The following is a 12,100-nucleotide window of genomic DNA, read 5'->3' as shown; positions in this document are numbered from 1 at the left end:
AGCCTGGAACAAGTTCAGGTCGATTAGCCTCATCTGTCCAGGGTCTGATTATCAGGCTGCTATTGCTAGCCACCACCCCCTAACACCCAACCTCCCCCTGAATTCTGCTGTGTGGCCAGCTGACTTGGGATTTTATTACAGCCTGAAAAATTTAACAAGTTTGTTTACATTCCCCCTTGATCTGGAGATTATTGCTGCCATCCTTAATTGTCCTTGAACGGAGTGGTGGCCATTTTGGGGTGACATTTTAGGCTGTGGCTCTGGAGTCACATGTAGGCCAGACCAGGTAAGGATGGCAGATTTCCTTCCCTAAAGGACATGATGGGTTCATGTTTACAACAATCAATGATCGTTTCATGGCCACCATTGCTGAGACTAGATTTAAATTCCACTTATTTGTATAAATTGAATTTGAATTCCACCAGCTGCCTTGGTTATATTCGAATCCATGGCTCCAGTGCTTTAGGTGAGACCTCTGGATTACTGGGCCAGTGGCATTACCACGGGACCGAGGCTGTTAGACGGTGTCACCAGGATCTAACTTTGGAACAGGTTCGAGCGGCCGAGCGGCCCTGACACGTGGTGCTTCGTTCCCTGAGATGGTGAAGGTGGACCTTCTCCTTGCACCACCACTGTGCTTGTCCCACAACATCTTCCCTCAGGGGATTCTAGGATCCAAAGATAGGGAAGAGTTGGGGGAGGGGAGATGGGGGATGGTGAAGTCAGGATCGGTGGGGGAATGCGCGTTTGGGTAGGGTTCTGTTTCACAAGAGATGTGAAACGTTGCTCTGGACTTGGGGATCAGGTGACACCAGAACCAACGGGAGCCCAAATGTAGGTCTAATTGGTCATCTTCAGGTAACGTGGAAAATAGGCCCTTCAAGCCTGGTCCACCACTTGTGACAATCATCCAACTCAATTGTCTGATCCCACCTTCTCCTTCTCCTCCCCCTTCCCCCCACCCCCCGACCCGCCCCAGGTAGCCGCACCTATCGATAGCTTTGGTTTATTTAAAGTTGCAACGGTGAATTTACTCTTTAAAAAGCTAATCAGTTCCACCTCAGAACAACCAGGGCCGGCGCAGAGATCGCTGTAACCTTTAAAAAGCCATGGCGAGCACTTCACCGTCTGCCCTGCTTTCCCACTGATCTCGGGCACGCGAGGCAGCCCCTCAACGCCCCCCACGCCCTCCACCTTCCTTTACTGGTTACCCCAGGGGAATCGCGACCTCGCACCTTCGGAGTGCGGGGATCCAGTCGCTGCAGCCGACCTCCCAGCCGTGCAGGGGGAGAGGGTGGAGGGGATTCAGCTGGGGGTGGGGGGGGCGGACAGGGTCACCCAGCAGCGGGTTCAGAGCACGAGTTGCTCAGCCCCCTTCGCTCAGGTGGGTCCGTATCAGAACTAACATACATGTGGCTTAAGCATGTGCAGCACTAGGAGGTGGGAAAACGGGAGGAGGGAGAACGAGAGTGTGTGTTTTGGTGAGATGTGACAGTGTGTGTGTGTGTGTGTTTGCAGTTTGATTGGCTTTTCCTTGGGCGTTTTTGGTGTTTGGTTTTGTTTTTTTATTATTAACTATCACACCGCTCCATAAATTTTACAACTGTCGGTGACACCATCCAGTTAGCATAAACACTATCATTTGCATATCTTGTAAAGACTGAGTTAGTTCCATCGAATCTCGTGATGGGGACAGGGTTGTCTTCGGGCCAGCTGGGATACGAGATGCCTAAAAACGAAAACAGATAATTTTTTCTGCACAAGTGGGGGAAAAACCACGACAAAAAAAAAGATAAGATTCAGGCGCGGTCAATTAACCTCACCAAACACACCATACCTGATTCAGTGCATGTATCAACACAAGCCCCACTTGTTAAGGGGCAAAAACTCTTAAATAAAAAAAATTCATTATAAATAATAACTTTTAAAAGGAACATCAAAGTAACTGCTGCAGCTCCGATGCTATTTCTGTTTTGTTTGCCTCTGACCTTTGTTTGAGATCGGACGGCGATTTGCACCTTTTGGTTTTGCGCCTCTGAGGCCTCGAGGGGCTCAAACGGTGGGGCAGGGATTTTACAGCTTCGCTCGAGCGAGACTGGAAACTCCTGCCCGAGGTCAACAGACATCTCTGTTGTTTGCCCCCTCCAATTCCGTGATGAGTGGGGCGGGACGGCAGAATTCCTGTCCATGACATTAGCGATCTCGTGTTCACTATTTTGGGGAGGGGCAATGGACGGGCAGGGAGGGAGTTGGTGGTGACAATTTACGGGGGAAAGGACATAACGGTATAAAGATGCATCTCTTGTTGTGTGTGATTCCGTTGCGGTAGCCCTTTCTTGAGAAGCTGGTGATTTCGTCATGTAATCGACACTATCTCTGGGCCCAGTAACACCCGTCACCTGCCTCCCACACCCCCGTAACACCATTCCCCTCTCAGTCAACTGCACTGGGCGGGGGTGGTTAAAATCTCACTGCATCCATTGGGGGTGAAGCTCCCACATCTGAGAGTCTTGGTCCCAGCAGAGAGAGGGGGGATGACCAGAATGGAATGTTCAATGTCTGCCTGCGTTGTTGGAAGAGTTTTCAGGTCTATTTCACAAGTTTTGTGTGATTGTACCCATAATAATGACAGGAGTGAAACTTGCTCCAATATGACACTGGATGTGACAACTAACTGATCACAAATTTATAATGGTGAAAGGATTAACTGAGAATTTTATACTGAGGGGGTGGTGTGTATCAGAGAGAGAGTGTTAGAAACTGAGATACTGACGGCAAAGTTTATGAAAGACGGACTGTTATTCATTGAGGGCCTCAGAATGAGGCTACAATCAAACGTGGAGTTATCAGTGCTCTGCAATTAGTTGAGAGACCAATGTTTGAACTACAGGGGGAGTCGTAAGCCATGATCTTACTGGCAGGCTGAAGGAGCCAGATGGTCTACTCTTGCTCCTATGTCTTGCGTTCTTGTGAGATTGGGGTAGTGTACAGAGTACAGCCTGTAAATCGGAGATATATTACCACTCAAACTGTCATCGCTCAACGGGAGAGAGAACAGGTTCAATCCTGTACACACGGGAGTGCCTACCTAAGGAGAACAAACCTATGGGACTTGGTCACCACCTTGCGGCACAGTGGTTAGTATTGCTGCCTCTCAGCGCCAGGGACCCGGGTTCAATTCCGGCCTCGGGTTATGGTGTGGAGTTCACATGTTCTCCCAGCGCCTGCGTGGGTTTCCTGCATGGGGTTATGAGGCTTGGGTCTGGATGGAATTATTCTCGGTGCAGACTTGATGGGCTGAATGGCCTCCTGCTGCACCGTAGGGATTCTATGAAAAGACACAGCGGTCAGTTCACAAATTGCCCAGAGAATTTGAAACTCAGAATTACATTACACTGGAGTTATACTGCACTGTGTGAGCTGCCCTGTCTGCCCACTGCTTGTTATTCATGCATTGGGAATTGGATTGGGAGTTTTACTGCTCCTTTCCCAATGATAGGTTCTACAATCACTGAGTATCAATGTGAAAGTAGTAGCCAGCTCAGGAATGTAACCAACTATTGTGGGAGAGATCAGATTGATGACAGTTTGCGTATGAGGTGCAGGCAGAGAGAGGCTGATTATAGTGCGAGAGTTTAGGGGTCTGAGAGGCTGATTACACTGTTTGTGAGTTTAAGAAGGACTGATTGTTCTGGGTGGGTTAGTGGGGCTGCAGTATGGCTGGGGAAGGAATGATTACAATAATTAGTGTCTATATGGGGAATGGATGATTACTGTATGTCTGTGTGTATGTGTTTGTGTGTGTCTATGTGTGTGTGTGTGTGTGTGTGTGTGTGTGTGAGAAAACTCTTGTATACATGTGTATGGGCCAATGAAGATTGAGAAATGGGCAAGAAATTCATTAAACGAACAGCTATGAGAGCGATTACATGGTTGTAAATAATTTTAAAAGATGCGTGTGCGAGAGATGTGGGCATCACTGGCAAAAGCAGCACTTGTTTTGCTCGCCCCTAACTTGCCTCTTTCAGAGGATAGTTAAGACGTGTGGGTCTGGAGTCACATTTAGGCCAGACTGGGTAAAGATGGCAGATTTCCTTCCCTAAAGGACATTAACCCAGACTGGTTTTTATGACAACCAGGACAGTTTCATGGTCGCCATTACTGAGACTACCTTTATAATTCCAGATTTATTAATTAAATGGTGGGATTCAAACCCAAGTCCCCAGAGCCTTGTCACTATGCCACCATCCCTCTCACTCTGTTGTTTGGTACTGTGTGTGTGTAAACGATGTGGAGATGCCGGCGTTGGACTGGGGTAAACACAGTAAGAAGTCTCACAACACCAGGTTAAAGTCCAACAGGTTTATTTGGTAGCAAAATTTGGTAGTGTGTGTAAAGGCAGAGATTCTTACCAGTGGAAATGGCCATTAATTATGTCCTTGGCATAAAAGGATGCTGTGACTGTGGATTTACTGAGAAGTCTACAAATAATTGCCAAGAATCTCTACCAATTATACATTAAATATAAGACAGAGAGAGATGTGACCAAGTTATTTAAGGATCCATAAGAAGTGCCTACTGCCCTCAATAAGCCACAGAGAAAATTTTGAGGGGGCTAATTATATCATATGTGTATAGGCCGAGTTTTCCATATCCAGGTTTGTGTAGTGAGGGAGGGGAGAGGGCTCTGCTACGCATGCACTGCACCTGAATTCAATGAATCCAGAGCATTCAAAGGAGTATTTGTAGGTCTGGGTCAACCCTCTGTTTCCCCAATATTGGAGGCTCTGTATATAAACGGGGCCATCGGCTGCAGCAGTGCTTCAGAAAACGAGCTTAGAATCTAGTAAATGCATGTGAAATTCTACCGTAGAGTTTGTTTTCAATCCATGTGGAGGGGAGGGACCGAGGGAGGGAAGCATTATTACAGTCTACCAATGGTGTCTCTTCCTCGGCCACTCCGTCATCATAGAGCAGGGAGTCTGACGGTGTGGAGGCTGCAAGGTCCAGGTAGTCCTAGAGACAAGAAAAACAGAAACCTTTGCTCAGCGCTTCCGTCAAGAACAAAAATCCAGCCAAACACACGTGAGATGGAGGAGGAGAGAGAAAGAAAAGCTAGAGAAATAAAATGATGAAAAGAGAGAGCAACAGAGAGAGAGAGCGATAGAGATGGAGCAATCCAGTGACAGAGGGAAAGAAGGACTGATTGAGAGAGAGAGAACTGATCGAGAGAGGGAGAGACGGACCGATCGAAAGAGAGAGATGGACCGACCGAGAGAGAGAGAGATGGACCGACCGAGAGAGAGAGAGATGGACCGACCGAGAGAGAGATGGGGCGATAGAGAGAGATGGAACAGTATAGAGATGAAGCGATAGAGAGATGGGGTGATAGAGAGATGGAGCAGTAGAGAGAGCGAGGTGGAGCGGTCAAGAGAGAGAGATAGAGGGAACTAGAAAGAGAGATACAACGATGGAGAGAGAGATAGCGCAATAGAGAGAGAGAGGGAGCAATAGAAAGAGAAAGATAGAGCGACTGAGAGAAATAGAGCAAATCAGCAATAGAGAGAGAGAGAGAGATGGAGTGATGGAGCGATAGAGATACAGCGATAGAGAAAGAAATATAGTGATGGAGAGAGGGAACAAGAGGTCTAGCTATCCAGCAGTAGAGAGATAAAAATAGATAGAGAGATGCAACAGAGAGAATAGAGTCACAAAAACAGAAAATGCTGGAAAATCTCAGCAGGTCTGACAGCCTCTGTGGAGAGGGAATAGATCTAATGTTTCAAGTCTGGATGACCCTTCACAGACTCCAAACTTTGGCTCTGTTCTCTCTCCACAGAGGCTGTCAGCCCTGCTGAGATCTTCTGTTTCAGATTGCAGCATCTGCAGTAAGTTGCTTTTACTTTGAGAGGATAGAGTGACGGGAGAGACAGATTTGGAGCCTTATTGATGAAGAGAATCAGGCAGGAAGACAAGGAGAAAATGATAGATAAAGCAGGCCGAGGTGTAGACAAAGACCAGAACAGAATCAGCCAGAGAGCAATGGAGGGAGAAAATGACTTTGTACAATAAATTGCTGATTGAAGTGCCATTGAAGTGCTTCTGACACTATCTGTGATAGGGCTTAACTGATTCGCATCCTTTTATACTCATTTACATAGCTTAACTCATCTGATTGGTCATTGGACACGGAGATAGCTATTGGCTGGTTTCTCACAGTGATTTGCAACCTATAATATAGCACCAGAATACATGCAGATATCAAGAACTGAATTAACCCTTTCCTGTTCCGTTAACATGGACAAATTACTAGATTCTGTTCTTTGATAAAAGTGATGGAGAAGATATCCTGGGGAAATCCTGAATAAGAAAACATTAGATAGGGGCTGTACATGGTCCCTCAGTACAGGAGGCACAGTGGCCAGCATTGCTTCCTCACAGCGCCAGGGACCTGGGTTAAATTCCGCCCTCAGGTGACTGTTTGTACACTGTCCCCGTGTCTGCATGAGTTTTCTTCGGGTGCTCCGGTTTCCTCCCACAGTCCAAAGACATGTAAGTTAGGTGGACTGACCATGCTAAATTGCCCCTTATTGTCAGGGGGACTAGCAAGGTAAATACATGGGTTATGGGGATAGGGCCTGAGTGGGATTGTTGTTGGTGCAGACTCGATGGGCCAAATGGCCTCCTTCTCCACTGCAGGATTCTATGGATTCAATGAGGGTTTGGCACATACAGGGTTAACGTAGGACTGAATACAGTGCTGCCCCACACAGTGATGTAAGAGAGCACATGACCTGTACCCAGGAGCAATCCAGTATTAGACAGAGACATGTGTACCAGCCAGCATGGAAACAGCTCCGAGCTTGTATTCTTTACTATACAGTTGAATGTGTATTTGTAATTAATTCTAGGCGCCAAGAAAGACTTACAGTTAACCTATGTATGATTACAAAGATTTCTTCATACCTACCGAACAAACAGCCCACATGCACCATTCAGGAATGAAGTCTGGAAGCAATCTTTCATATACAGAGTATCTGGAATTCTCATCTTCCCTCCCCACTGCCCCACATCTCCCCCCGCCCATCGCTGTTCCAACCAAATGGCTGTGAATGTTGAGGGGATGGTCTTGAAATTTCAAAGCTGGAATGCTCGGGCGGAATTTTCCCACCCCACCTGCCGCGGGGAGAATATGACCACGCAAAGATCCATTGACGCAAATTTCTGGCCTCGGGGCGAGCGCGGCTAAAAATACCCATCCTAGATTTGGATTGGATGGAGTGATAAGAGATGTTGAAAAAAGGCTGGTAAAGAAAATCAAAAGACGAGCTATGGTCAAATAGAACGATGTAGGGGGGTGTTGAATGGGCTTCTCCTGTTCCTCTGCACTGATTGGGAGTGAGATATACATCTTGGAGCTCTTGATGCAGAGTTTGACACAACAGGAGCACATATCAGGAGTCTGGGTGGCACGGACAATGTCTGTTCCCAAGGTTAGGCAGGGGAAAACTGTCCTCACCTTTCTGCACATTTCCAAACGGATATGGAGGCAGTGGTGAGGGTTCAGAAAAAGAAAACTGCAAGGATGGTACTACAGCTCAGAGATCACAACTATCAGCGTGGACAAAGCACGTTGGGGCTATTTAGAAAATAGGAATCTGTAATATTCAGAGGGAGCTGCTTTTATTGGTTTCTAAAGTTTCTTCCAAAAAGCCCTTTCGAGTCAAACAGTTACTTTCCTTCTCAAACCTGTTTACATAATGTTTGAACCTTTCCATGTCTTGAATCCTGCACTTAAATTCCAAGTGATTCTTCTAACAGGTTACCCACTGCTTTGAAAGCAGTTTTTCAACTAATGCCCCACCTAGCCAGCAACTTCTCTCTCAAGTTGTTCTTTGTGTCACTATTTATCAGATTACTATAATGTTTGGGGTTCCTTCAAAATCCTCTACATGTTCTGAGTTCCAAACACTCCCATTTTACAATGCTCTTCAACCTTTATAGTCAACATAAAGGTTCATCAAACAATCTCCTACTCATATACATTCTCTAATGATACAGTGCCTTTAAGAAATGTATTTGTGTCACGTTTCTTGTGCAGGACTATTTTTATGAGTCAGTTCTATTTGCTGGTGCCGCTTTGCCTGTAACTGCCAGCCGAAATGTTGATGCTGCAGAAGCATAATTGATCCTAATTGCTGGAATGTTTGTTTTAATCTGGACTAATACAGTATTGTTCATGCCTTCCCCTGGGATTCTTCCGAGCAGGGTTTGATTAGGTTGATTGGCAGGAAAATTCATGTGATTGGGCGGGGCTAAGCTCACAGAGAAACACAAGCTCTGTTGTTGCTTAGGATCTTGAGAGAGATCCCCCGTTTAGAGCTTTCTCTCTCTGGAGACTGGAGGTTGGGACCTGCCAGAAAATAGATCTCTTTATCTGAAGCCCTGTTGTTTGAAGATCTTTCTCTGGACTCTGCTGTATGGGAGTCAGAAGACAGGTATCTTTCTGTATCTCTGTAAAGAGGGATTAAAAGGCTGGAAACTGAGCATTCATGTGAACTAAATGTTTTTGTGGTAAGTGATTCAGAAGAACAATATATATCTGTGGGGGTATTGCTTAAATTGGAACTATAGAGATAGCTAGCTGTTAAGAGTTAGACCTTGTTGTGTTTAAATATTTCAATTGGTAAAAGTTATGCTAATTCTTTTTGTTATATTTTAACTGTGTTATTAAATAATGTTTGTTTTAATAAAAGTTTGCTAGTGGATCAACAGAATTCACACAGAGAGCAAAACACCTTACACTCACTCTAAAATAGAATTCACCAAAATCAAAGAAAGTTGGGGTCCAGGCTAACGTCAAAATATACCTTGGAGTTTCTGATCTGCTCCCTAACAAATCCTCTGCAGTACCCGCAAGTTGTAGAATGCCTCATCACTGCAATATTTCCAATCTCACACAGTTAAAAGTCCCAGTTTGAAGAAACTGGCTAGGTTCTCCCTGGAGAAGGGAAGGTGGAGAGGAGTTTTGATGGAGATATTCAAAATCATGATGGGTAGGGAAAATCTGTTCCTATTGGTGGAATGATCGAGATAGAAAGGGCACAGATTGAAGGCGATTGGCAAACAGAGCAATCGGGAATTGGGTGGGGGGGAAGGGGGGAATGTTTCTGATGCGGCGAGTGGTTAGGATCTGGGATGCCCTGTCTGACAGCATGGTGGAGGCAGATCTAACTGTAGCCTTCAAAGGAGAATTAGAATTGCCACGAGGACAAGACTGGGGAATTTCAGCAAGTGAGTTACTCTTGCATAGAACTAGAACAGGCACACTGGCTCGAATGGCCCCCTTCTGTCCTGTTCTATGGTGCCATTTCCTGATCTATTTAATCATTTACTTTATTCTTCTCAATCTTGGTGACGCGCTACATTCAGTGATGTCATCCTTTCCCAAAGCTTTTCAATGAAATAAAAATTGTGTGAAACTTGCAGGAGACCAGGACGCCAGTGAGATATTGTACTGACCCGGCTCTTCACCATCATTTTCTCCAACTCTTTGCTGATTTCTGCAAATGTGGGCCGTTTGTCTGGCTCTTGTTTCCAACATCGCAACATCAAGTTGTACCTGAGGGAGAATTACATCACAGTTACATCACCTACCGCACCTGAGGAAGAGAGAATTATAGCGTTCGCAAGTTGCAACCACGACTGTATCGGTGACAGGCAGGTTAACCTCCCCCATCTCGCGTCCACCTCCCCATCCCACGTACACCTCCCCAATCTGGTGCACATCTCCCCAATTCAGCACACTCCTCCCCCATCCCACATACACCTCCCCATCCCGCGTACGCCTCCCCATCCAGTGCACACTTCGCCATCCTGCGTACACTTCCCCATCCAGTGCATCCTTCCCCATCCAGTACACACCTTCTCCCTTCCAACACACACCTCCCCCATCCCACGTACGCCTCCCCATCCTGTGTATATCTTTGTAATCACAGTCCTGTTATGCTGTGTGAAGAACGCTAATTCAGAAATTCTACCCATTGCTTCATGGCTTTAAAAGTTTGCCGTACATTTCCTCACTGCAGTTTTCCGGTCTCTCCATCCGGTATCCCGTTTTCAGGAGATTGAAGAGACGTTCAGGGGCAATTCCAGGATATGGATTTCCACCCAGTGTCACTATCTCCCACAGGAGAATGCCAAATGACCATCTGGATGGAGAAAGGGAAGAAAGTCGGGTTATTACTCACCACTGGTAACAATGGCCCTTCCAGCAGTTGGCCCAATGGCTTATTTGGTTCAAATAGAGACTGACTCAGTTGTACAGTTGAGAGGGATTATTGGTTCTGTGCAGGATTAGATGGAATGTTTTAGTACAAGTTGATAGTGAAGTTGTGAAAGGGAATTTGATGTCTATTTGAAAAGGAAGGATATAAAACAATGCAGGGAAATGGGATCAGAGTGCATGATCCCGATATCCTGCTAATTTGTCCCGATCTTTGACCCGGCCATAACATAAATGTGCCAACTTTGTCAGTTACTGCCCTGAAATTGGCATTAATGTAGGATAATCTGTGTTTGCCGATTCAAATCACAGATATGTTGTGATCCAGAGCCAGCATAATTAAGGACCCCATGCATCCCAGACATTCTCTCTTCCACCTTTTTCCACTGGGGAAGAAGATACAAACATCTGGGGTCATGTACCAACAACTCAATAACAGCTTCTTCCCTGCTGCTGTCAGACTTTTGAATGGACTTATCTCTCACTAAGCTGATCTTTCTCTACACCCTAGCTATGACTGTAACACTACAGTCTGCACTGTCTCCTTTCCTTCTCTGTGTATGGTATGCTTTGTCTGTAGAGCACGCAAGAAACAATACTTTTCACTGTATGCTAATACATGTGACAATAATAAATCAAACTCAAACAACTTACACATCACTTTGTGAGGTGTAGATGTGATCAAACAAAGACTCGATTGCCATCCACTTGACAGGAATCCGTCCCTACAGAACAGCAGAAGCAAAGGAGAGAGAAAATCACATTCATTGGAAATGTGAGTCAGAGGCTATCCTGTCTCTCTCCCAGCAGATGGGGGTACAATGTGAGGCAGGAAGGAACCCCAGCTATTTATCATCACAGGTGAAGCTACTAAGGAGACAAATACTTTCCTCCCCACCAGCTCTTCATTTTCATCAATCCTGATGAAGCGTCTCTCCCCAGGCTGCCGAACTCTCTTCTATGGAGAATGAATGGGAGGCGCTGAAAGGAGCCAGTTTCAGGATCATGGGAGCAAGGATGGGCCTGAGGATTATCTCCCCGACTGCCTTTTTATTTCATTGATTTATACAATCATAGAATCCCTACAGTGCAAAAGGAGGCTATTCTGCCCATCGAGCCTGCACCGGAAATAGTCTCACCCAGTCCCTATCCCCATAATGCCACATATTTACCCTGCTAATTCCCTGCCACTAAAGGTACATTGAGGGAGAATTTAGCATAGCCAATCTAACCTACACATCTTTGGACTGTGGGAGGAAACCAGAGCACCTGGAGGAAACCCACGCAGACATGGGGAGAAAGTGCGAACTCCACACAGTGACCCAAGGCTAGGATTGAAACTGGGTCCCTGGCACTGTGAGGCAGCAATGCTAACCATTGTTCCATCATGCCACTCCATCACCACCTTCCCAATGATAGGTTGAGCGAGCTAGGTCTTTTCTCCCTGGAGAGACGAAGGATGAGAGGCAACCTGATAGAGGTTTATAAAATGTTGAGAGGAATAGATAGGGTGGATTCTCAGAGGCTATTTCCCAGGGCTGAAATGGTCGCTACAAGAGGACACAGGTTTAAGCTGCTGGGGAGTAGGTACAGAGGAGATGTCAGGGATAAGTTTTTCACTCAGAGGGTGGTGAGTGAGTGGAATCGGCTACCGTCGGTGGTGATAGAGGCGAACTCGCTGGGGTCTTTTAAGAGACTTCTGGATGAGTACGTGGGATTTAATGGGATTGAAGGGTATAGATAGTTCTACGGCCTGGTAGGTATGGATATGATCAGTGCAACTTGTGGGCCGAAGGGCCTGTTTGTGCTGTAGTG

At 46.1% G+C, this 12,100-nt stretch overlaps 1 protein-coding gene across 1 annotated transcript in view; it reads right to left on the bottom strand.

Annotated features, from left to right (window-relative positions):
* Positions 1-1,361: 1,361 nt before the first annotated feature.
* Positions 1,362-12,100, bottom strand: part of ret (ret proto-oncogene receptor tyrosine kinase) — an 89,313-nt gene continuing 78,574 nt past the window's right edge. Inside the window, exons 16-20 of the mRNA XM_080215629.1 lie at positions 10,940-11,010; positions 10,074-10,211; positions 9,523-9,622; positions 4,869-5,016; positions 1,362-1,729 (exon numbers count right to left, since the gene is read on the bottom strand). Coding sequence (XP_080071755.1) covers positions 1,572-1,729; positions 4,869-5,016; positions 9,523-9,622; positions 10,074-10,211; positions 10,940-11,010 — 615 coding nt within the window. The 3' untranslated portion in view covers positions 1,362-1,571. The remainder of the gene's footprint in view (positions 1,730-4,868; positions 5,017-9,522; positions 9,623-10,073; positions 10,212-10,939; positions 11,011-12,100) is intronic.

The sequence above is a fragment of the Carcharhinus amblyrhynchos genome, chromosome 31, assembly GCF_965287045.1.
Source record: "Carcharhinus amblyrhynchos chromosome 31, sCarAmb.v2.hapA, whole genome shotgun sequence".
NCBI classification, from domain to species: domain Eukaryota; kingdom Metazoa; phylum Chordata; class Chondrichthyes; order Carcharhiniformes; family Carcharhinidae; genus Carcharhinus; species Carcharhinus amblyrhynchos.
This window is presented reverse-complemented; position numbering and strand designations above follow the sequence as displayed.